This window comes from Thalassophryne amazonica, chromosome 6, assembly GCF_902500255.1.
Source record: "Thalassophryne amazonica chromosome 6, fThaAma1.1, whole genome shotgun sequence".
NCBI lineage: Eukaryota > Metazoa > Chordata > Actinopteri > Batrachoidiformes > Batrachoididae > Thalassophryne > Thalassophryne amazonica.
Window position 1 is genome coordinate 62,562,821 of NC_047108.1, and position 26,238 is coordinate 62,589,058.

A 26,238-nucleotide genomic window follows, 5' to 3' on the forward strand; every position below is an offset into this window, starting at 1 on the left:
ATTGACTGTCTAAAAACAGTATTCGACCTGTTGTGCACATTTGCCACAATAAATTGTATTTACTGGATTATCTATTGACCGTTCATTTGCGCCCCCTGTTGTGGGTCCGTGCATTACACTTTCCCCAACAGTATATTTCTTATTGTTACATGGGAAACAAGGTACCAGTAGATTTAGTAGATTCTCACAAATCCAACAAGACCAAGCATTCATGATATGCACACTCTTAAGTCTATGAAATTGGGCTATTAGTAAAAAAAAGTAGAAAAGGGAGTGTTCACAATAATAGTAGTGTGGCATTCAGTCAGTGAGTTTGTCAGTTTTGTGGAACAAACAGGTGTGAATCAGGTGTCCCCTATTTAAGGATGAAGCCAGCACCTGTTGAAAATGCTTTTCTCTTTGAAAGCTTGAGGAAAATGGGACGTTCAAGACATTGTTCAGAAGAACAACGTAGTTTGAGTAAAAAGTTGATTGGAGAGGGGAAAACTTATACGCAGGTGCAAAAAATTATAGGCTGTTCATCTACAATGATCTCCAATGCTTTAAAATGGACCAAAGAAAATGGAAAACAACCATCAAAATAGAAGAATAGAAGAATGAATAGAAGAATAACCAGAATGGCAAAGGCTCACCCACTGATCAGCTCCAGGATGATTAAAGACAGTCAGGAGTTACCTGTAAGTGCTGTGACAGTTAGAAGACGCCTGTGTGAAGCTAATTTATTTGCAAGAATCCCCCGCAAAGTCCCTCTGTTAAATAAAAGACGTGCAGAAGAGGTTACAATTTGCCAAAGAACACATCAACTGGCCTAAAGAGAAATGGAGGAATATTTTGTGGACGGATGAGAGTAAAATTGTTCTTTGTGGGTCCAAGGGTCGCAGACAGTTTGTGAGACGACCCCCAAACTCTGAATTCAAGCCACAGTTCACAGTGAAGACAGTGAAGCATGGTGGTGCAAGCATCATGATATGGGTATGTTTCTCCTACTATGGTGTTGGGCCTATATATCGTATACCAGGTATCATGGATCAGTTTGGATATGTCAGAATACTTGATGAGGTCATGTTGCCTTATGATGAAGAGAACATGCCCTTGAAATGGGTGTTTCAACAAGACAATGACCCCAAGCACACTAGTAAACGAGCAAAATCTTGGTTCCAAACCAACAAAATTAATGCCTCGCAGATGTGAAAAAATCATGAAAAACTGTGGTTATACAACTAAATACTAGTTTAGTGATTCACAGGATTGCTAAAAAAGCAATTTGAACATAATAGTTTTGAGTTTGTAACATCAACAGCAGATGCTACTATTATTGTGAACACCCCCTTTTCTACTTTTTTTTATTAATAGCCCAATTTCATAGCCTTAAGAGTGTGCATATCATGAATGCTTGGTCTTGTTGGATTTGTGAGAATCTACTGAATCTACTGGTACCTTGTTCCCATGTAACAATAAGAAATATACTCGAAATCTGGATTAATCTTTTTAGTCACATAGTACTACTATTATTCTGAACACTACTGTATGCATGTCTGAGCTGTTCATACAATGGTAGACAGTGCTGGGCTTTAGATTATGTGACAATACAAGACAACAATGCATCACCTTGGCACCCATCCACACCTCATTTTTAGACCAACGTTCCCACAAGACTACAAACTGTATCATGATTTAGAGAGTGCAGGCACTCAAGATAAAAATTACACCTGCATCAGGTGGAAACTAGCATTGACACTTACGCTGCATTGTGCCAGGTGTGAGACAGAGCCCTGAGAGCAGGAAAAAGTACTTCATTTTTCTTTGAACAATAGCATTCTGTAACTGATGCACTTTTTTCATCAGTTCAAATTGAAATTCCACACCCTTTGATTTACATAGGACCTAAATATTGGCCATGCATTAATAATGAGGTAATTTTTGTTATCACATCTAATTTTTTTCCATCAAAAGAAAAAAAAAAAACACTTTTACTTACATGCTTTCCCAGATCTGGACTTTTAGAATCAATATCATACCTGAAATCACAGAAAAGCCAGAAATCACAGAGGTAAAGAAACTGGAATTACAGAATTTTATGGAATTACATAAAAAAAAACCTCAATTCCATCCATTAAATATATGTAGTTGCAACTCAGTTAAATTAAACTGGTACTACCCATCTTCAACTGGGTGAAGAGTAGTTAACAAGTTGTAAGAGTTTTTTAAATAGTGCTGTATGAGTGTGCTAGGGTCACTAGGATCATTTAATGCTTAGTACTGTTGCCTCACAACAACAATGTCACGGGATCGCTTCCTGCTTGGTCCTTTCTGTGTGGAGTTTGCATGTTCTCCTCGTGTTTGTGTGGGTTCCATGTTTGTGTGCTTTGATGTCCTCCCACTTCCAAAGACATGCAGGTGAATTGGAAATTTTAAAGACTGTGAGAGTGCAGGCGTTTGTCTGTCTATAGCCCTGTAATAGACTGGTGTCCTGTCCAGGGTGTACTTCCCTTTCACCATATAAGTGGTGTGATAGGCTAAAGCTCACCTGCTACCCTTAATTGGAATAAGTGGGTATAGAAAATTAATGATTGTACTAATACTATCAAACATGCTGTTTCCTGATAGTGTTTTGGACCCTTTCACACATAACATGATTGAAGCCAACTTGCGCATGAAGGAGGAATCGTAGGCCACTTGTGAAAAATCTGCGCTGCCTCGAACATCTCGTACAGCAGTCGTCACAACCATTCAGGTGCGGTACATGTACTCTACATCCACGTACCACTCAAGGTGGAAACCCATTCGAACGGCATGCAAGATGAGGTCGCACTGCCATCTGATCATTCGCAATATTTGCACGGCGTGTCCAATGCAGGTCGGATATACCATGCCGCAGCCAAGGAGCTGAACTAAATCATGGTGCAACATGGCCGAATGGCATGATCGAGGCAGCCTTCACACCTGCGGCCAAATGTCGGTGAATCCCAGACAAATGGCCATTCGACCCAATCTTGGCCGTTGTTGGCCAGGTGCCGCGCACGAACATCCAACACCACTCGCAGGGCACTTAGAAAAGGTGGAGGTATTCATGTAGCTGACACAAGAGTAGAGTGCAGGTGACTACATTCAGCCTGGCTGTGCGAATGGCCCCACATTTTCCAAATGCCCCACAAGTGTGCCGTTACCAAGCAACACAAATATCATGCAAGTGCTCCCCCACAACCCATGTGGCGTGCAAGTGTGTCGTGCTCTCCCCTCCCCTTCCCGTTTTATTGCTAACAGTAAATCAAGGCGTGTTTTGAGTCATCACAGTAACTTCTTAATCCATCTTTTGTCAATTCTGAACAAACCTGGTATACACAGTCGTTTCGGCTATCATCGGCACCAGTTTTGAAATCAGGGTGAAATTTTCAAGCTGTTCCAAGATTTCAACTAGATTCACTCAATTGCAGTCATTACTCGGTCATGTCCAGGTGTTCATAGTCTTAACAGCTTCAATCACATTCAAACATCTTTAAACAAGGTAGCCCTACTGAGTACAGCTTGACACTTGAGTGTGTGTGCTCTATTGGTGTAAAATATGAAGCAAAAGCAATGTTTGTTATGGTTCAGGCTGAAAATTCTACATTTATTGTAGCATACAAGGTCTGTCCATAAAGTAACGGTCCTTTTATTTTTTCAAAAACTATATGGCTTTCATTCATGTGTTTTTACGTCAGACATGCTTGAACCCTCGTGCGCATGTGTGAGTTTTTCCACGCCTGTCGGTGACGTCATTCACCTGTGAGCACGCCTTGTGGAAGGAGTGGTCCCGCCCCCTCGTCGGATTTTCATTGTCTGGAAATGGCAGAATGAAAAGGACTTTTTTCCCATCAGAATTTTTTCAGAAGCTGTTAGAGAGTGGCACAAGGAAACCATTCGAAAAATTTATCTGGCTTTCGGTGAAAATTTTACGGGCTTCACAGAGAATAAGGACTTTAACTACAGCTTTAAGGACCCCTTTAAAGACGCTCGGTGCGCCGCGCTCCGAGCTGCGATGACGAGGCACAAACCACTGGATCATTTCTAAGCTGACGGCTCTGTGGATACGAGACCATCGTGTGCTCTTTCTCTGGTTATCACAAGAGCTGGACATCAGCCATTTTCCGGCAGATTTCACTTTTAACAAGAGATTTTGTCATGGAAAGCTGAGCGGAGGCTTCGCGCGTCACGACCGATTCGCTGATGAAGCGAGACAAAGGAACACCTCCGTTTCGGAGTGTTAGAGGACAAGTTTGAACATGTCCAGCTGTCCACAATTTCTCTTATACTCACTCGACTGGTAAGCACTGAAAGCCGAGATAGGCATGTCCCAACTTGTCCTGTAACACTCCGAAACGGAGGTGTTCCTTTGTCTCGCTTCCAAAGTGAATCGGTCGTGACGTGCAAAGCCTCCGCGCGGCTTTCCATGACAAAATCTCTTGTTAAAAGTGAAATCTGCTGGAAAATGGCTGATGTCCAGCTCTTGTGATAACCAGAGAAAGAGCACACGACGGTCTCGTATCCACAGAGCCATCAGCTTAGAAATGATCCAGTGGTTTGTGCCTCGTCATCGCAGCTCGGAGCGTGGCGCACCGACCGTCCTTAAAGGGGTCCTTAAAGGGGTCCTTAAAGCTGTAGTTAAAGTCCTTATTCTCTGTAAAGCCTGTAAAATTTTCATCGAAAGCCAGATAAATTTTTCGAATGGTTTCCAGGTGCCAGTCTCTAACAGCTTCTGAAAAAATTCTGATGGAAAAAAGTCCTTTTCATTCCGCCATTTCCAGGCAATGAAAATCCGACGAGGGGGTGGGACCACTCCTTCCCAAGGCGTGCTCACAGGCGAATGACGTCACCGACAGGCGTGGAAAAACTCACGTATGCGCACGAGGGTTCAAGCATGTCTGATGTAAAAACATATGAATGAAATCCATATAGTTTTTGAAAAAAATAAAAAGGTACGTTACTTTATGGACAGACCTCGTACTTCTGGTATTATGTACATTTCTCAGCCAATCAGAAAGTCAGAACTCATTAATGCATTAAAAAGGGGTGGAGTGTGTGTGGCTCTACGTGTGACGAAAGATGCACATGCCTCTCTATGTGCCTCGTGGCTATGATAAAAGTTCTTGGGGGAAATGTTCTCCTGCACCGTGCCGCACAGCGTGCCGCGCAGCGTGTTGCACAGCGAGCCCTGCAGGCAGTAGTTTTGTAGGGGAGACTGGGGCCATTCTTCCCCGGAAAAATTTTTTATTTATAACTCTCTGAAACACGATTGTCTGCATTTTGAGGGTCAAATTTTGTGAAGTAGTATTAATATGTTGCACAACTAGACAATCAGGTAACAGCTCAAAAAACTGTTTTGATAACACTAACCCAAATCGATATCGGATCGGATCAAATTAAATCAAATCAAAATAATCAAATCTGAATCTTAAGAATCGGAATGGAGTCGATTCTTGAAATTTGAACAGATACCCAGCCCTAATGGAATCATCATGGAATCATGGAATCATCATGGATCATGGAATCATGTTCCACCCCATTCCTGTGGAATAGGGGTGGAACATGACATAGGAAGATGCTAATGGCTAATGTTAGCAAGACTGAATGGCTCCTTAATAAGCATTTTATTACAAATATCTGTAAAAATGTGGCTTGATATTACAGTAAATTGGCCAAATTGATCATCTAAGAAGTTGTGCTACAGTTTTTTCCATCGTGTGAGGTGACAGCTGATGCACATAAAAAGCCACAATGCCAAGAGTGCCACTTTCACTGTGTACAGTGGCACGCATACAGAGGCACAGAGCCACAAACATAAGGGGCTTCATACAGTATAGGATTATGTGGTATGATGTACTTTGTTTGCGTTAGAGCTCTCTATATTTTATCCAGTGAAAATCATGACAAAATTGAATTCAGTTTATTCAATGAGTCAATTTAGTGAGTTTAGCACTAGTTAATGCTGCGATTACACATGATGGCACATCACAAATGTCACGAAGTATACATTCTTGGCCACTGATCACGAATGTGATGATTTGCAGCAGAGGCATCAGGTATCCTAAAGAACTATTGCAATCTGTTACCATGCATTATGGTTAATGGCACGCGTTGCTAGAGAATTATCAGGAACCATTATGCATGGTCAAGAATAATGTTCCACGCTGTTGTGCGCTATTGCACACAACAGCGCATTGTTACATTCTGTCACATTGTGAATGAGGCAAATTTTCTCCACACACACACCCATATTCATCCATCAGCTGCTGAACAATTCAGATTGCTCCAGTTTGCTCCTCAAAACCCACAGCAGAACTTTGTGACTGCATGCTTAGTTGGGCTCTGTGCCCTGGAGTGGCGCAGAGAGGAGGAGGAGATGGAGAGAGCCAGATGTGTGGCTCCATGTGGCTCTCGTCTCATGCATATTCCCAAACATCAGGCACAGCAGCAGCAGCAGGTGGAACACCTGCAAGAGCGAGCTGATGAGCATCGGAACAAAACTTTTAGCAAACATGGCATCACTGTCCTTCTGTGGCATACTGCAGCAATGAAACTGAATGCGGTGCAGCAGGGTTTAATTGTGCACACATCAGAGAAGAATGCTGTCACGCTCTATTAAGGATCATCACTAATCAAGACGGATCAACACGCTCAGTTGTGACCTCCATAGCATGAGGCGAAATGAGGCTGGTGTGTGACATTCGTGGAAGATTTTTTGACAGCCAAAAACATGCTCCACGAAAATCATGAATATCACGCACCAACATGCACTATTAAGAAACCTATTCAGATGCATTAAGTCACATTAAGAATGTCAGAAATGTGCCAAGAATGATAATGTGTCCTGTCTATGTGTAAATGCAGCATTAAAATCCACCAGTGTGGACAATTCCTGCATATCAATCACATGAGCCATTTTGTAAGCACAGGGACAGGTCCAGCAAAAATGAGAGCACTGATGCTACAGTTAATTAAGGAAGTCATTCTATAGTTGAGGAATATCATTTTAATGCACAGACTTGGGGATTGCACAGAAACAATTTAGCAATGCGGAGAACGTTTGAACACCTGCCAGTCAAATGTAATGTAAAAGTAATTACACCTAAGCCCTCACTCCCACCTCGGTGATAAAAGAGAGATGTAAATGAGTAACCGTAATTGGAAGGGGACACGCTCCTTCTCCTCCTGCTTCACAGCCCTATTATGGGAGTCGAATGAACTCATTTAGTGTGCAAAAATCTTCACAGAATGTTAGCTCAGTCCTGGATATACCGGAAATCCATAGACTTCACATTTGAAGGCAAGGGAAAAAAATAAGGAGGGTTTGTGGAAACATTGAGGAGAAGTGGAGCAGAGGTAATAATGGTCAGTATTTTTCTCAGAGATTTCAAAATGAAACCTCACCTTTCTGACCCTCGCAGCAGTCTGGCCTTTTCAAAAAGAGAGACAGTTGTATGTGAAAGGGAGCAGGAGAGGGCTTCCAGCCATTTACTTTGCTTAGCAGTGAAGAGATTAAGGATAAAACATTATATGGAATATTTATTAGCCTTATACCATCTGTCTTCATTGAATGTCTATGGAGACACACCACCAATGAATAATTCTGCAGGTGACGTGAGAGAAGGAGGTGGAGTGAGAGAAGGAGAGAGAGAGTCAGTGAAGGGGAAGAAGAAGAGGAGGTGGAAGGCTGGGTTAGGAAAGGGTGGCACATCTGAAACAGACACTTCTGTGTCCCCAGAGGACGGGATCAAACAGAATCACTCACACGTCAAAGCGCAGGTTCTGCTTCTCTTCAAAGAAGTAGTCCAAGATGTACTTTCTGACAAAGTCTGGGTTTAGCGAGTTGTCTATCACCTCTGTTCTCCCAAACTAGATCATAATCAGGGAAGAAAAAGAAGAAGAAGAAGAAGCAAAAACAGAGCAAGATGTGAATTCACAACCATGGAAAAGCTAATACATAAGTCATAAGTAATCACACACACTGTCATTTGTTCATCTGAGCTTCTCATTGTGCTGCAGAGGCCTGAGGAAAGCACTTTACTGAGTGCAATTAAGCTTATTTAATTAAGAGCATATTCACATGATGGTGGCTCACAGAGCCGCCTGACTACAAACAGTGGAGGATGAAGGCAAAGGCAAAGAAAGAAAACTGATGTCAAACTGTCATGTTTTCCGGCGATAAGTGGGAAAACAGTAAACTGCCTGCACACACGATTTAAAACTTTTTCAAAGTTTTGGAGCAAGATCTTCAAAAGAGGTGAAAATAAACAATAGATACAGAATGGGCCGCATCCACCCTATCCACATGCACACTAATTGTATCCAAAATGAATAATTCAAAGTCAGGGCACTGTGGCTCAGCTGCGTTGTAGGAAGTGTTGCCATAAACTGGCGCCTTAAATTAATAATAGCTGTGTTATCCCTTAATGAGGAGATTAAAAAAGCAGGATTTGATTGGCGTCAGATCATGGCTGGCTCACACCTTTGTGAATACATCCACCAAGGGTGTGTGGGCGAGGCCTGGGGGGGGTGTCCTATGGGCTCAGGAAGATGAGTTAATACAAACAAAGCAAAAGCAGGAGGATAGTTTTAAAAGATAAAGGTCAGCAAGTTCACTTCAGCACTTAATGCGTTATTGCAATAACTTCACAGCATCATTCTGTGTGAGTTTTCATTATTGTTATATTATTTCAGCTGCAATTCAGAAAAAGTTGGGATGCTATGGACAATGAAAAAAAACCCAGTAAGATTTAGTTTGACTTCTGTTTCATTGCAGACAGCATAAATCCAAGATACTTCATGTTTTGTGTGGTCAACTTCATTTGATTTGTTTCTATGCATCCATTCCACATTACAAAAAAAAGCTGGGATGCTGAAGCATTTACTGCTTTGTAATGTTTCTATTCTTTCTCATCACACTTGAAATACATTATGGTATTAAGGACACAAGCAGTGAAGTGTTTGAGGTGTTATTTTGTCCCATTCCTTCTGCAAACATGTCTTAAGTTGTGCAAAATATGAGATCATTGTTGCATTTTTCATTTCAAAATTCTCCAAGCATTCTCCATTGAGGGCAGGTCAGGATAACAGACAGGCCTGCTAAGTATCTGTATCCTCTTCTTCCACACCCATGCCTTTATAATAGAGTTTTGCATTGTCTTGTTGAATAATCCATGGACATCCCTGGAAAAAAATATCATCTTGAATGCAGCATTTGTTGCTCTAAAATCTTAACATGCTTCATCTACATTAATGCTGCCATCACAGAAATGTAAATTGTCTTTGCCAAGGGCACTAGCGCAACCCCGTACAATGGCACACCCTGGCTTTTGGGCTTGTTGCTGGTAACAGTCTGGATGGCCTTTTTCATCTTTGGTCTGGAGCACATGGCATCCATTTCTTCCACAGAATATCTGGAATACTGATTTGTCTGACCATAATGCACATTTCCACTGTGGCATCTGTGAATATAATTCCAAATTGTCATCCTTGACAAAGTAATCCCTTACACATGTGGCTATATCAGCTATTGATGAATGGTGGCTCTAGATGCAGTGCCACCTGAGCTCTTCCCCTTTACACACTGATGTCAAATAGCAGGACTACAAACCTCTGAGTGTCCACAACAATAAATGTAGCTCTCACTCCAAACCCAACACAGTACTATGCAACAGACCTCCATGTGCCTGTAGCATGGGGATAAAAGACAAGCAGCTTTTTTGTTTTTTGTTCCATGACAGACATTATTTTTTAAAGAAAAGGAGAAGCCAAAATAATTTACTTTACAGACACTACAGCAAAGAGGAATGGAATCAATAAGCCCACAGGCAACTAAAAAAATTATTAAATACAGCTACTTTATGAATTGCAAACTTTTTTTTTTTACTTTGGTTTGTACTTAACATTAAAATGAAAGTTTGTTTACTAGCTACCACTAGCATTAGATGCTTTCTGTCAATGCAAGCCTAGTGGTCTTTCACCTCAGTGGAGACACACCACCTGAGAAGGCCATTAACGGGCGATTCCTGTACCTGTTCCTGACATCTGAGGAGTAGGTTGACTTCCTGCAGTGAAAAAAAAAAGCTTTATGTGGTCTGCATGAGAGAGGTAGTCTCTTGATGCCATAACAGCCATGAGGCAAAAGCCACCAAGATTGGAGCCAAAGACAAGATGTGGCATCACTGTGTCTAGGGATCGAGCAGGAACAGGTGTGTCAGAGTCCTTTACCAGGTCAGGGCAGATGTATAACAGGCAAGTAGCTTGAGCACTGTCTCAGATTCAAGATCTCCTTCTGGATGGTCAGGTGACACTGCAGCCTTCTCAAAGCTGATGCAGAAGAGTCAAACAGAACCACTATTGACTCAGATTCAAGGATGCATTGCTCTTTTGTGGTAGTGCAGCATCAGAAGATTATTAAGACCACCACAGCATCAAGAGCTGAATCAGGGAGGCGCATAGGTCCACCACCACCTTGGAAGCTGGAGAGGCGCATCTCATAGGCTCGAGAGGTGTGTGGTACACCTCAGTGACTGAAGAGACATGCATGATGTCACTAACTTGGAGAATGGAGAGATGCCTGGTACAGTCTTTGAGTCTAGAGAGATGGCTGTCACCACCTTGGAATCTGCAGTTGGTGAGGCAGGCACGACTACCACTATACTTCAAAGTCAGGGGCAGGAGAGGTGTGTGTTGATACTACTACCTCAGAGTAATGAACTGCACCATGGGAGTTATGTGGCAATGCTGGGGACAATGGAGAGGAATTTGGTGTCATACTCGCCTTAGACTGAGACAGGACTGGAGAGAGTTCGAGCTCTGCGTGTGCAAGGCTAAAGTCAGGCTCTGGCTGCATATGGCTGAAACTGGGTTCTGGCTGTGTGGGGTTGAATTGGGCTGTGGATGTGTTGAAGTCTGAGGTCAGACTTGGACTGTGCAAGGCAAGACGCACTCTAGCCGGACATGGACTGTGGTTGTGGATACCTGAACATGGAGCAGGACTGAGCACAGAGACAGACTGGAGTGACACAGGGTTGAGTGTGAAGACTGAGATGGAGATAGGCATGAATGTGAACTGAAGTGGTGTGGAGACTGGTGTGGAAGCCGGCAGTCACAATATGGAGATGAGTGTGGAGTCTGAAGGTTGCTATGTAAAGTCTGTCCAGAGAAGCTGTGTGAAGTCAGAACAAAAACAAGTATCCCATGGGTTCCAAAATAAACTTTTGGAGTTGACCTTGGAACAATAAAAAGAGAGAAAAGTTTCAGGTTAAATAAATCAGGAGAAAAGACTCCGAGCTGTTGTGCAGTGGTGGCTATGCCCGACAAACTGCATCTGTGTCTGAGCTGCTGCCAAATTTGTGGAAATGAACCTGTTTTGTGCATAATTAATACCCAATAGGTTTTCATCAGTGGCAGAGTCTCATATATATATATATATATATATATATATATATATATATATATATATATATATATATATATATATATATATATATATATATATGTGTGTGTGTGTGTGTGTGTGTGTGTGTGTGTGTGTGTGTGTATGTATCAGAGATAGGGACCATACTGGTTCTCTAATCCACCACAGAAGCAAACCTAAACTGAGCACAAGTTCTATGTTATAATTTTCAGGCAATGTAACCAAAAGTCCGACTTCAGAGTCCATGAGGGCTCAAGTATCTCCCAGAAGTAAGTCCTATACAGACTCTTTGGCCCATCAGGCTGATGCTTATCCCCAGGTACTTTAACAGATGGCCCCCAGTCCATCACAGGTTACTTCACCAGGAAAAGGATGTTACCCACTTCTAGTTTGTGGATTAAGACAATGCGGATTAAATATCTTGTCCAAGTACACATACAGGTAGAGTGAAGCACAGACCTGAAATCAGTCCTTGATCCATATATTGATAGATTGACACCCCCCCACCCCCCCAAAAAAAGTTTTCTTTACCATCAAAACAATTGAACAATAAATTGAATGAACTGAAAGTTGAGTTGAGGCATATGATGCCAAAGTTACTTGTCCTGGATAAGATGGGAGTCCGGGTGCGCTGATATGAATTTGCTTTTGCTGTGTTCATTCTGTTATGGTGACAGGTGAACCCAAACAAAGCACACAGACTCAGAAACAGAGAAAGAAAAGTGAGGTTTATTAATATATTAATAAGAAAAGGAGATGGACCAAGGAATATGGAGGAAGAACTGACAAGGAGAATGGAGGCAGTGACCGGGGATCTGCAGACAGGTGACATTCTGATGAGACTGTGGAGACAGAGAGAGAGAGAGAGAGAGAGAGAGAGAGAGAGAGAGAGAGAGAGAGAGAGAGAGAGAGAGAGAGAGAGAGAGAGAGAAAGAAAGAAAGAAAGAAAGAAAGAAAGAAAGAAAGAAAGAAAGAAAGAAATAAATACTGGAGCACTGAATGAACAAGGAGACTGGAGACGATGTGTCGAGTTGACAAACAGAGCTGCAGGGAACGGGGACAAACTAATGGACTGATTGGAAAATCAGGGTAAACATGCTGCAGGTTAACAAGTGAATGAATGTCAGGTGTGTGTAAATCACTGACAGCTGGAAGGTGAGTAGACAGATGACAAGTCAAAAAGCCGGGAGACGTGGAGAGGAGCGCCACGCCCACATCACAGACACCCGGACACAGAGACAGAAAGACAGCAGACGTGTCCAATAATTAACACCAAGAAAAACAAAATAGCCTGAATCTCGAGCCATGACACCAGCACCATGACACTGTGATTCAGATGTAGATCCAGGGACATTTTTTAATCATATTTTCATATAATCGCCCTTTGAGTTTCATGTTGTTGAAACGCTGGTCTGAGCTGTACATCAATTCAGATGGATAAACAGAGGAGAGCTGGGCCTTGATGGGTGTCGATTGATATTTGAAGTTGCCTGTCCGTGAGGACAGATGTTGTCAAGTGGATCACAATAATATAAAACCCTGAGCTATAAAGGTTTAAGTGCAGTTATCCCCCCCATGTCAGTAAGTGATTGGTAGAACAGGTGCAAATGCAGTGAAATATCTATGTGTAGAGTTGAATGCAACAACTGTCAGGAAAGATGACTTTAAGCTTGCTTTCAGCTTGTTTTCATCTTGGAATATAATACGTGCCATGGGATTAATATACATGCTGTTGGATTAAACTGCACAGTATTTGGTACCTTACAGGAGTAAGTGAGGTCATACCAGACTTTTCCATTACAAATGGGGAGGCCCACGGAATGAACTCAGTGGTGAAGACGATGGAATATGTCTAAGAATGATTCTAACATGACAAGTATGATCAAATGAAGTATTAATGTGTTAAAAGTAATGTCTAAAAATGATTCTAACATGACAAGTATGATCAAATGAAGTATTAATGTGTTAAAAGTAATGTCTAAAAATGATTCTAACATGACAAGTATGATCAAATGAAGTATTAATGTGTTAAAAGTAATGTCTAAAAATGATTCTAACATGACAAGTATGATTAAATGAAGTATTAATGTGTTAAAATTAAGAGTTGATTAGAAAAAGTATTAGAAAAAGTATGTTACAAATAAGTGAAATGAATGATTATATGAGTTGTTTTTCATAAAGAGTGCAGAGTCAGAGAAAAAAGAGGAAGTAAAGAAGATGTCGCAAGGAGGGCAAGAGCTGATGTTAAACAACTGATCAAATGATTAAAACATTAGTAAGATATGAAATGAAGAATAAGGAATGAAAATGGTTGTATATGATCATATGAATTGTTTTTATGTGAAAGAAAGTTGTAATGAAATGATTGAATATGATTGATGTGATTCTAAAGAAATGATTTAAAATAATGAATTCTCAGAAAAGCTGAGGTGTTAACAGAAAAGAGGAACTTGAGCAATAAGTTACTGGTAAGGAGCTGCAGAGATTTCCAGTAAGTGGAAGGAGAAGGGAGGAGGTTTTGAGTTAACAGCGTCCCCATGGTAACCAAGATCATCTGAAGACAACAAGAGTCAAGCACATATATAAACTGTGAAACACCAGAAAACGGGGTTATTCTTCCAGGGAGAGGTGCTGTTGCCACTTCTCCCCTGCTACGAGGAAATCGCAAGACTTGACCATCTTGTGAGCATCAATTGGAATCGTGGAGTGAGAGGATTGGAGCCATAAAGATCGTTTGAGAGAGTTTTCAACTCCCACTCAGGCCGTCCAGTCACGGAGTAGCAGAACATTGGAGAATAATCACTGGCCTTAAGTCTGAGTGGGGAATGGTCAACGATTTCTCTTTCAAGGAACATCACAGCATACCAGAATGGATTAGATCAACTTTTGGTTGATTGAAGAAGGAATAAACTCTTATGTGGATTAACTTCCTGAAGGATTACAACATCACACAAGGATCGTGGTCAGCTAACGATTAACAGCTGATGAAGAGGAAATCAAGTTCATCGAGCTGGGAACCCTAACCTCAAAAACCTCCTTCCCTCACTCCTAGAAAAATTGTTAAGAAGTCAATCCAGTCCCAGTCAAAGTAAGATCAGACAGTATTATTGAATCAAAAACAAAAATCTCTGCCAATCATTATTCTAATTATACTTGAATTACTGTTGTGAAATTATCATCATATAACCTATTTTGATTATGTTGTCGGCACTTGCAAAACCTGCAATAAATTTCCAAGTATGCAGTTAAAGTGTCAAGGCTCGGACATTGGATTATTGATGTTTCTTAAGGTGTAAAAGTTAAAGTTTATTGGGTGTAAAACATCAAAAAGGCTCTAAAAGGTTAGTCTGGTTTTTTAATGAAAATAACACATCCTGGGGACTCGCTGTACGAGTCACTAAATTCAAAATCTAGCAACATTCCAAGAGCCCTGATCCATAAGAGGAGAGCTGCCGTTAACGGGCGTGGCTGGTTCGTATCCTGGTTCCAGAGAAGGCTATTCGACCGGGGTGCGAGATCAGCTTCAGCGGGGTGGACGTCCGGATGGAGGCAGTGAGCGGCTAGACGAATCTCCTCGCCACCAGCTTAAACAGCCTTTGTGCATCCCTGCCGGGTAATACCCGTGGAGACACGAAGGTCAGACGCCAGAGACGGAGAGCTGGTTTTGTACACAAACACACTCATCGGAGGGTGAGCATGTGCCGTGTATCTAAAAAAGCGGGATCTGACACGTGGCGCCCGAACAGGGACCTGACGAAGTGTAGTCGGGTCCGAGGAAGAATCCTGGCCAAAGGAGAGTCTTTGCCATTGGGTAGGTGGAAAGCCCCTGAGTGGATCACCAAAGGAGACAGTGTTGTGGAGAGTGTCGGCTGATGGCCTGTATAGGTCCAGTAACGGCTTGAAACATATCTGTCCTCCAGAGGTGTGAAAATTTGGAGGCGACCACCAGAAGGACGAAGTAAAGACGACAGGAGTAAGTATCCCAGGGAGCTGGGATCAAGGACGAGAAGCAGACGTGTCACTGCTGGATCGTCTGGACTGGGATGAGAAGCAGACGGGTATAGCCTGCTGGATCGTCCCGGAACGACGAGGAAGGGAAGCAGGCGAGGGAGCATGCTGGATCGGATCGTCAAGAGAGCAGGTATGAGAGTATACCGTGCAAAATGGTGATCTACAAGAGAGAATAGGATCATCAACCCGTGAGGTTCCTGAGGGGAGAAGCGGGAAAAGGAGCAGCTGATTTGGAATTAACCTCTGGAATTAGCGCTGAATAGCCAAGTAGTCTGTCACTTATCCCTAACTCGAGGCACTAAGAGAGGCTTTAAGGGGCAGACGACTCGAGACAACAAGGACCATAGCTGAAGTCAAGGAGATGACAGTGGTGGAATCGACAATCTCAGCAACCGAGAGAATAAAGAGAGGACAATCATTACGAAACAGTAAGGTTAGTATTAAGAACAAGTAGTGAAAATATGGCTGAAGAAGAGCCAGGACCCGTAGTAAACCCTGAATCCGAACATGAAGGGGGAAAAGAAGTGGATTTTCGGCCACACAGAGTGGTATTGTATGGACGAGGATATGATACTTGGGCAGAAACAGTTCAAAAATATGTCATAAATCAAAGTGTGGAAACTGATGAAGAATGTTTCAAAGAAGCTATGGCAGGAACTATACGTACATTAGGGATATATTATCCAGGTAAGCATAAGGAGGGGCAGATCCTGGCCGTTTTGGGGAGCCCACCAGTCCCAAAGGACAAGATGGGGACCAGAGAGTGGCTTGAGTGGTGGTGCAAACTTCTCGGAGAAGAATGGAAAAGAGGACAAATCACCACCTTAATAAGCCCTGAGAAAAGTTATGACTCCGTAGTAAAAATGACAGCTGGGTTGTTGGGAGTAGAGAAGGTCCTAGTAGATGTTAAAGCAAAATCAGCGTCCGTATATGCTGAGTTTAAGTCCATGGCAGAACGGCTAAAAGGGTTAGGAAGAATGCTTAAGGAACAATATCCTATAATGGAAGATATGAGTGGAAGTCAGATCCTCGATAATGAAGACGAAGGCAAGATAGACTCCCAGGCCGAATCCGAACAAAGTGATGAGGAAAACAAGCCAGAGGGAAGTGAAGATGAACTGATATCCCCGGGAGGTCCTAATCCTGGGGGAAATGGTCAAGAATATAAAAGCCCGGACCAGCTCCACACAAGCTTTGACCCAGTGTGGCAAAATTTGCCTTTGGAAAGTGTGAGAGGAACAACCTCAACAGTTAAAAAACAGACACAATGCCTGGTTGAGCAGGATAAAAGACGAAGAAGCCTTCAGGGAGTGTCTGGACAGATATTCCATCAATCGTCAGAATGTGGGCCCAGAAGCTTGGGACAGCTTAAAGCTGAAGAATGTGTTGCCGGACCGAGTTACCATATTAAAGAGGAAGGGCATTCGCAGGAGATCTTTAGAGAGTCTAAAGCAAAAACCCACCATGTATACATTGAATCTGACTACATGGAGGACTTGAACCCTATACCCGAAGGAACCAAAAAAAATGGTGACCCAAGATGGAAGATGGGCATATCATTATTTTGGCAGTCCTTGGGATATAGATGGAGATAGTCTCATTGTCTTCACAAATCCCAGACTGAAAATTGCCAACCGAAAATTCCGAGCAAAGCTCAAGGAGCGGGCAGGCAGAGAATACCAAGAAGAGCTTCAGAGTATAAAAGGGAAAGGTCTGGACAGAAAATCGATAGTGATAACAAGCGCACCACAAATGACTTATCATGCACTCATACATGTGCCCTTTGAAAGCTACCCAGGGAGAGAAAATTCAATCAAATATATGGAGGAAATGCTGAAAACTCTGGGAACAGCTATTGATTTGGCCAAAGAACGCCAGCATCGGCGGGTAGTGATATGTGTGGACGGATTACGATCTGGACATATGACATGGGAAGAGGCAGAAAAGGTTGCCATGGCAGCCGTGAACCTACACATGCGTACCCCAGGAGTATGGGGATCAATGAGAGAAATTGTGGTGGTCACTAGCAATGAGCAGGAGCAAGATCGAGTGAGAAGGGCACTTGAAGCGGTGAACCTAGGACCAAATAGAGCAGGTCCAAGGAAGGGTGCAGTTGGAGCAAGTGGAGTGGCAACTAGTCCCCCGCTAGTGATGCAATCCATCCCCACGGCGACAAGTAATAAAAGATCAGTTCATGCTGTGGGAGTGCAGCAATTAAGGATCAAAACCCCACGACCAACATTAAAAGGAGTTACAAGTGGGCTCCAGACTATCATACACCCCATAAGGTCCCAATCTCGGATGAGAGAGCCTTTCCAGGCTCCTCCACCGGATAATGGAGAAGAGGATCCTATATTTATTCCTCTACCTGTCGGAAATACCGAAGCAACCGGGTCACCCCGAAGGTCAGAACAGAACAGGGACCCACAACCACAAGACCCACGTCCTTCCAATGAATCTGATATGGATGAGGACCAGGAAAGAGAGTCTGAAGAGGAGATTAATCCACAAGACTCGGAAGAGGATGAACCGCTATCTGTGGTAGGGGAAAGAGAAGTCTCACACCCAGAACTACGAACTGGACGCTACAGACGATGAAAGAAAGAAGTTGGGGTGTATAATATGCGTGTAGCATCAGAGAGAATTGCAAGAGATGTCAGGATCAACCCAGTGGAGACCCGAGATAAGCGACAAACCTATGCTCCAGAAGTTAGACAAACTGGGTATGACATCCCAGAAGAGTGGATTGAGCGACAAGATGAAAAGAAAACTCTCGAGGTAACAGCTACTGTTGGAAAGTGGGCTAATATACTAATGTGGCCCTTCTATCCTACACTGACTGCCTGTAAAGAGTTAACAAATAACTTCAGAGTCGCCTATTTAGGCGTTGCCCATGATGTGATGTTGAGAAAACTAAAAACAGCAGCTTTACGCTGGTCACGGCAAGTGTTGAGAGAAACCAATGAAGAAAATCTGGATGATGAGGGAGAAACAATTCCACCATCGTCAGGATTACAAGCGAGCTTCCCAAATCAGGACTTTCCTGCTGGATCTAGAGAGCAAAGTCTGCCAGCAATTCAAGCTGAAATTCAAGCAGATGGCAGGGAATTTCGTGAATTCAAGAAATTAAAGATGCTGGTGAGAGAGAAAGAACCAAATGAAGACCTAAAGGACTATTTGAAAGAAGTGTGGCCCCTTATTGACAGAGCTTCTAACAGCAAAGAGGGTAAATCTATGTGGCTGGCCCAAGTTACCAGTCAACCCATCAGTCGGGGTGAACCAGCACGAAACCATTATGCCAGGTTAGTGTTGGAAGATCCCAATGATGAAGATTCCCATATTGCTCGAGCTAAAGCTGGACTAGACAAAGGTCAAACATTAGTTCAAGTTTGGCATGGGCTAAAACAGACGATTTTGCCACAACGCTATGTTAGGGCACTGAGAGAGGTCACTAAGGGAAGAAGAGGGGAGATAACCTTTGTGAAAATGCCCATAGACGGCACTACAGTCCCACAAATGGATGCGGTGGTAAAGAGCTGGGATTTGGAGCAGCAGTTCTATGAGGAAAAGAGGAAGAAGTAGAGCACACCGAGATCAGGACAAAAACCGGTGGGAGTGGAGAAAAGAAATTCAGTGCCTAAACCACCACCTCCTCAGTCGCATCAAACACCTCAGAGGAATAATCAAAGGCCTCCAGCTGGACAATGGAGCTCTCGGTCGAGAGGTCCACCACCTCCACCACCACAATCACGACCTACACCTGCACCTTGTAGTGGTGGCTATCTCCCTAAAGAGGAGTATGACAAATTAACTCCAGAACAAAGGAAAACCCTCCAGGAAGTCCGCCAAGCCTCAGCGGCGGCTGGAGGGCAGAAGAAGTAATGGCTTCGGAGGCGCGGGTCACGCTAGACCATGCCTACTGGGAGGGGGACAATATCTACACTGATGTGGATGGGGAACCGTACCTGGTGGACACGGGAGCAGAGGTGTCCATGACCCGCAGAAGCCTCGAGACCAAGGGATACCTACTGATCCAGTATGCAAATGCGGCAACGGAGAAAAGACCATTTGGAATATGGAAAGGGGTAGTTTGGATAAAAGGCCCCTTTAATTTGATAACAGTCAAGGATTTGAGAGAATTGCATCGGCCCAAAAGGCTTCGAACTTTAATAAGACAACGAGTGAAAAAATTACAAGCAAGAGTTGTACGTATGGATATGACTCCAATTGGAAAGAGTCCGGTAAGCTTGTACAAAGAAGTGGATGTACCGGCTGTCACAGAAGAGAATCAATCAATCAATCAACTTTTTTCTTATATAGCGCCAAATCACAACAAACAGTTGCCCCAAGGCGCTCCATATTGTAAGGCAAGGCCATACCATAATTATGAAAAACCCCAACGGTCAAAACGACCCCCTATGAGCAAGCACTTGGCAACAGTGGGAAGGAAAAACTCCCTTTTAACAGGAAGAAACCTCCAGCAGAACCAGGCTCAGGGAGGGGCAGTCTTCTGCTGAGACTGGTTGGGGCTGAGGGAAAAAACCAGGAAAAAGACATGCCGTGAAGGGGGGCAGAGATCGATCACTAATGATTAAATGCAGAGTGATGCATACGGAGCAAAAAGAGAAAGAAACAGTGCATCATGGGAACCCCCCCACAATCTACGTCTAAAGCAGCATAACCAAGGGATGGTCCAGGGTCACCCGATCCAGCCCTAACTATAAGCCTTAGCGAAAAGGAAAGTTTTAAGCCTAATCTTAAAAGTAGAGAGGGTATCTGTCTCCCTGATCTGAATTGGGAGCTGGTTCCACAGGAGAGGAGCCTGAGGAGCCTGCCTCCCATTCTACTCTTACAAACCCTAGGAACTACAAGTAAGCCTGCAGTCTGAGAGCGAAGCGCTCTATTGGGGTGATATGGTACTACGAGGTCCCTAAGATAAGATGGGACCTGATTATTCAAAACCTTATAAGTAAGAAGAAGAATTTTAAATTCTATTCTAGAATTAACAAGAAGCCAATGAAGAGAGGCCAACACGGGTGAGATATGCTCTCTCCTGCTAGTCCCCGTCAGTACTCTAGCTGCAGCAGTCTGAACCAACTGAAGGCTTTTTAGGGAACTTTTAGGACAACCTGATAATAATGAATTACAATAGTCCAGCCTAGAGGAAATAAATGCATGAATTAGTTTTTCAGCATCACTCTGAGACAAGACCTTTCTGACCTTTCTGCTTCAGAGAAAGTGATTTCTCTGAAGCAGGGAAAGAAAAATTGAGGGAAATTATCTCCGAAGCTAAAGTAGCACGATTTAAAAATGATTGTGGAGATTTGGGGGCTAAATACATTCATGTCATCGAAGGAGGAGTACATCCACCAGTGCGACAATATCCCTTGAACCCTGGAGCGGTTGAGGAAATGGATAAAATAGTAAAAGAATTGGAAGCTTTGGGGATCATTCGAGTGGAATTGAATCCGATCACTAACAGCCCCATCCAAGCAGTTAAGAAGCCAGAATCGGCAGGAGGAGGCTGGAGGCCAGTAATCAACTTCAAGGTATTATGTGTCGGACGCAGCTCGGAGAACCGACCAGCGTTTGAAGGACCCAGTATGAAATAAGCAGAGCACGGTACAAAGGCTAACTGAATTTAATACATAACAGTGATACAAAAATAACAGAAAGTGCGGTCTGGCGTGGTGCGCTCCCAGCAGCGCTAACGGTCCGCAGCCAGAAGCTGTTCGGACCCAAGGACCCCGCCGACACCCCCCAGGTGGCCGCAACAAACCGAGTCTGTGAAAGAAGGAACCATTATGTGAGTCCACACTCTACACACAGAGAGAACACTTAAAGGTGTACAAACAGCAAACACTTCCTGGCTTGATTACTAATCAGCTTCCCAACCTGCAGGCATGGAACATCCAGTTCACAAAACTCCACTGCAGTGGAAGCCGATACATGACTAACATACAGCTCAATATAATAAAGGTGTGAGGGACACCACATTTACTGACTGTATAAATGTTAGTCACAAAATCTAACGTACCCCAGGAAGTGTGCTGACGAGCGTGAGACCTCACCCCCTCCTCTTTCACAGACCGTGCATCAAACCCTGGACGTTCTCTGCATCCACTGATGATGAGATGGCTCCCGAGACGACAATCTCACCCGTCTGGTCACAAGGTCGAGTCTCTGGCAAATACACACTGTATACTCCAGTCTTAAATGCCACCATGTTCCAATCCATATAGATGCACCTCAGCTGTGAGTCCTGACGAGCCGCAGGTGATCAGGGTGAGGTCCTGATAACCTCAGCAACACAGCCACTCAGTCCCAAATGCAAGCCACCTGGAAGGAAAAACAAAAGACAGAAACAAAAAGGCAGCCAGGCCCCCCAGCCATACAACACAAGGCTCTCAATCGACGAACAATAACCAATAGAGCGAGTTTGATAAATCCCCAAGGAGCACTGAAAATGCTCCAAATTAAGAGATACAAATCATGCATTGATCTGGCGAATGGATTCTTTTCCCTGCGATTAGCAAAACAGTCACAAGGGAAAACAGCATTCACACATAAGGGGAAAAGTTATGTGTGGCAACGACTCCCGCAGGGATACAGAAATTCACCAAATGTGTTCCAAGCAGCAGTAATGGAAATATTAAAAGATCTGGGAGTAACAGTCTACATCGATGATGTGTTTATCGCAGATGATGATGAAAATGAACACCTAATGCGGCTGCAAAAGGTGATACAGAAGCTCACAGAAGCTGGATTAAAACTCAACCTGAAGAAATGTCAGTTTGGACAATTCAAGGTTAACTATTTGGGATTCCAGGTATCATCAGACTTGGGACTCTCAGAAGTATACCGAGAAAAATTGAGTCAGATTAAACCACCTCAATCTGAGAATGACCTACAGAAAATATTGGGATTGTGTAACTATGTGAAAGATCACGTTCCACACTATCAGAGATACGCAAAGCCCCTTTATGCTCGTCCCAAGAAGAAACCTAACGGACAGGAGCAAAAGCAATGGATTTGGACAGCTACAGATCAGGATTGCTTGGAAAAGCTAAAGAAAACCATTCAAGATGCAGTTAGGCTGGAGCCGCGTAGTCTGACTACTCGTCTGCTAGCCGAAATAAGCTGTGAAGAAGAGGATTCGGTGGTAAAAGTGAGCAACGAAGGAGGGGGTATGGTAACATTGTGGAGCTGTACTCTGTCTTCGATTGAGAGAAAATATCCACCGGAAGAAAAAGAACTGGCAGTCCTGGCCAGATATTGGAGTACATTAAAAGAACTTGCACAAGGTCAGGGAATAAAAGTTATCACTCAAAGCCAAGTCCACCGGTTCCTAAGAAAAGGAACTATTGAGAGTACTAAAGCCACAAATGCCAGATGGGGAAGATGGGAGGACATCCTGCTAGACCCTGAGCTGGAAATCGGGCCAAAACAGTCGGCGACAAAAAAGTTGCCGAAGGAGAGGCAACTCCCTATGGAGCCATATGACTGGACTATGTACACTGATGGGTCGAAGAAGGGTACAGACAATATAGCTTATTGGGGCTATATTCTGAAGTATCAAGATAAGGAGAAATATCGTCAAAAAGGTCAAACGCCAGGGAGTGCCCAAGCCGGAGAAGTTACAGCAATACTGGGAGGACTCTTGGAGTTAAACAAGAGGAGAGTAAAAAGGGCTAAAGTGGTTACAGACAGTCATTACTGCGCACAAGCCCTGAAAGAGGACTTATCCATTTGGGAAAAAAATGGATTCGAGGGAGCTAAGGGGAAGCCTGTAGCTCATATGGATTTGTGGAGGAAAATAGCCGAGTTGAGGCTAACAATGGACTTAGATGTGGTACATCAGAAGGCCCATGTAAAAGAAGGAGCACATTGGAGCGGGAACAAAGAAGTGGACCACTATGTGCAGCTGAGAAAAGTCGTCGTTGTCGGGATCGAGAAGTGGGAACAGACACCCAAGGGAAGGGTAGTTCCAAAAGAGTCCGTGAAAGAAGTGGTGCTGGCCGTACATGAAGCGCTTGGCCATGCAGGCACCATTCCCACATGGAAGGAGCTGGAGAAGCTGCAACTTTGGATTCCAAGAAACCAAGTCTGCCGAGTCCTCAAAGACTGTGAAGTATGTGGTCGATACAATGCAGGACGACGAGGACAAAGGGTGGATGGTTTCACCATAAAGAGTACTGTTCCATGGGGATCAGTATGCATGGATGTTGCCGGGCCCATGGGGGTGACCGGTAAGAAAGGAGAAAAGTATCTGTTGGTGCTTGTGGACTCTATGTCGGGCTATGTGACTGTTAAGCCTGTGAGAAAAGCCAATGGCAGCAGTGTGATCAGCATGTTGGATCAAGTGTGTTCAAATCTGGGGATACCTAGGGAGCTGAGAACGGACAATGGGACACATTTCCGTAATGCTCAGGTCGACCAGTGGTGCCAGAAAAATGGAGTAATGAGAATTTACTCGCCCCCATACACTCCTCAAGCAAATGGAGTTGTGGAAAGGGCTATTGGACCAAGGGCGTAGGTTTGGTCTCAGCTTTGGTAGGGACAATACCACCCCCACCCTCCCTGCCCCCCTGCCCACCACCACCCCCTAACCCACTCATACCATTAGACGCACAAGTACAGCATAATACATAACATATGACGACATAATGCTGAATAATTTAACACTTTATTTACAATATTAAGTGTGTAGGCAAACAACAAATAGCTTAAATAACAAAATTGCACCCAAAATCACGAATCTATTCTATAGGCCTACACCTGAGAGAACAAGACAACAACAAAAAATATACTTGTGGAGCTAAAAAAAACAAAAAAAAACGTTTTTGCAACCAAGATGTATAATCTATTCTCTTCATCAATAATGCAGTTGTAGGTATCTGGCAACCTAATTTGCCAAAAAAAAAAGAAAAAAAAAAGGGATTTCCAATAACATATATGGTGTATTACGGTAAACGTAAGCCTGTGATGTCATAACGCAGAGGAAAAACACGGAAGTTTCACACTAGTGCGCCGCTGATTCTCATTACCGTAAGATCTCATGTAAGCCCTCACTCTGAAAAATTTCAACACTGACAGCAAGCCAAGAACCCGTGCTTTCCAACAGCATGCTATATGTTGCATATATTATGGTAAAGTGCGTTCGGTGACTTTTGAAACGAGGGAAAAGTATGAAAAAGAGCGCAAAACTGACAGAAAAGTACAGAGACAGACAGCAAACATAAATGTAGTAATTTTTGAGGAAAAGGCAGGGTGTTAGTGTCATTTGTGAAGATGTGTTTGTGTGGGTTTATTTTAAGTGTGGCGCACAGCATTGTTCGCAAGCCCCGCCCTTCTTGTTTTTCTGCACCGGAGCAGTGTTGCCAGATATGAAACTATCGTACCAAAACCTCAAAATTATCGTATTTTGGGAGAAATTATCGTACACAAACAAAACGCATACAACGTAGCTATTTTTGCATTTTGTTTTTTTTTTAATTTACAAAGAATTTTGTCACATTTTTAAACAGTAATTATAGTAATGGGGAAACTATGGCACAGAAAGAACACAAATGCACAAGCAAATGCACTACCAGACTAGAAAGATTTTTTTTTTCTGTGAAGGGACACAAACGTGTCAATTACCAGACTAGAAAGAGTCAAATTCAACCTTGAGGTCGCTGTCGTCATCCGATGCCATGGCCACTTGTGCAGATTTTGTTGAACACAGAAAAAATGTTGACACCTCCATAAGGAACTTGAACCTTTTTTTTTTTTTTTTCTTGTATATCTCTTTGCTCTTGTGTTTTGTTCATTTGTTATTGCATTTGTTGAAATAAAGTTTCGAAAAAAAAAAAAAGATGTTGGCTGGGGAATCTTCCTGTCACGGCAGAGATAGGATGGGAACTTGTATAGAGGTATAGAGGGGGCGGGCTTTCAAATGACTTTGTCCCGGTCGCCCAAAGCCAGCAGCAGCCCTGTGTGTGGTGTGTCTTTGATGCCGCCTGAGTGCAACGCCTGCAAAATGATTCTTGGGTGTCAGAGAGAGATGCGTGTTTGGGCAACCAACTGAAATTATCGTACATATTGGATTTTTTTCCCATTATTGATCGTACAGAGGGCAAAACTATCGTACAAATATGATAATTATCGTACATCTGGCAACATTGCACCGGAGCCACCCATCCTCTGTGCTCCGGGACCTCCCACTTTACAAATAAAGCACTGCCTGCCACGAGATGCGCTTTGTTTACATCCATGTGAGAAGAACGTGAGCCAATGAAATTGCAACATGGTAACCCTGTCACTCTGGCACATTGAAAACACAAAACGTGACGACTAAAATTATAGTATCGAGTTCGCAAAAAAATAGTGAATGATTTTGATATATAAAAAAAATGCTAAATATTGGTAGGGACTATTTTGCCATCCCAAAATATTGGTTGTGACTTGTCCCTATGGTCCATATGCAAACCTACGCCCCTGTATTGGACTGGTGAAAAACTGGATTGGGAAAAATGCTAACATGAGGGCATGGAGTACTAAGGCCCTGGAAATTGGACAGGCCCTGAATGACCGCCATCGTGCCGGCAGGCCCACCCCTTCGCAAGAACTGAACCAACGTGTTATGTGTCAGACGCAGCCCGGAGAACCGACCAGCGTTTGAAGGACCCAGTATAAAATAAGCAGAGCACGGTACAAAGGATAACAGAGTTTAATGAACATAACAGTGCTGTGAAAAAATATAAAAGTGCGCGGTCTGGCGTGGTGGTTTTGCGGTGCGCTCCCAGCAGCGCCAACGGTCCGGA

The 26,238-nt window shown here is 43.3% G+C and overlaps 1 protein-coding gene across 1 annotated transcript in view; it reads right to left on the reverse strand.

Annotated features, from left to right (window-relative positions):
- LOC117511462 (copine-5-like) overlaps positions 1 to 26,238 on the reverse strand; it is a gene marked incomplete at its 5' end in the record, with an annotated part of 243,000 nt that overhangs the window by 135,956 nt on the left and 80,806 nt on the right. The window contains 2 exons of the mRNA XM_034171485.1: positions 1,979 to 2,018; positions 7,769 to 7,872. Of these exons, the coding sequence (XP_034027376.1) occupies positions 1,979 to 2,018; positions 7,769 to 7,872 (144 nt within the window). The remainder of the gene's footprint in view (positions 1 to 1,978; positions 2,019 to 7,768; positions 7,873 to 26,238) is intronic.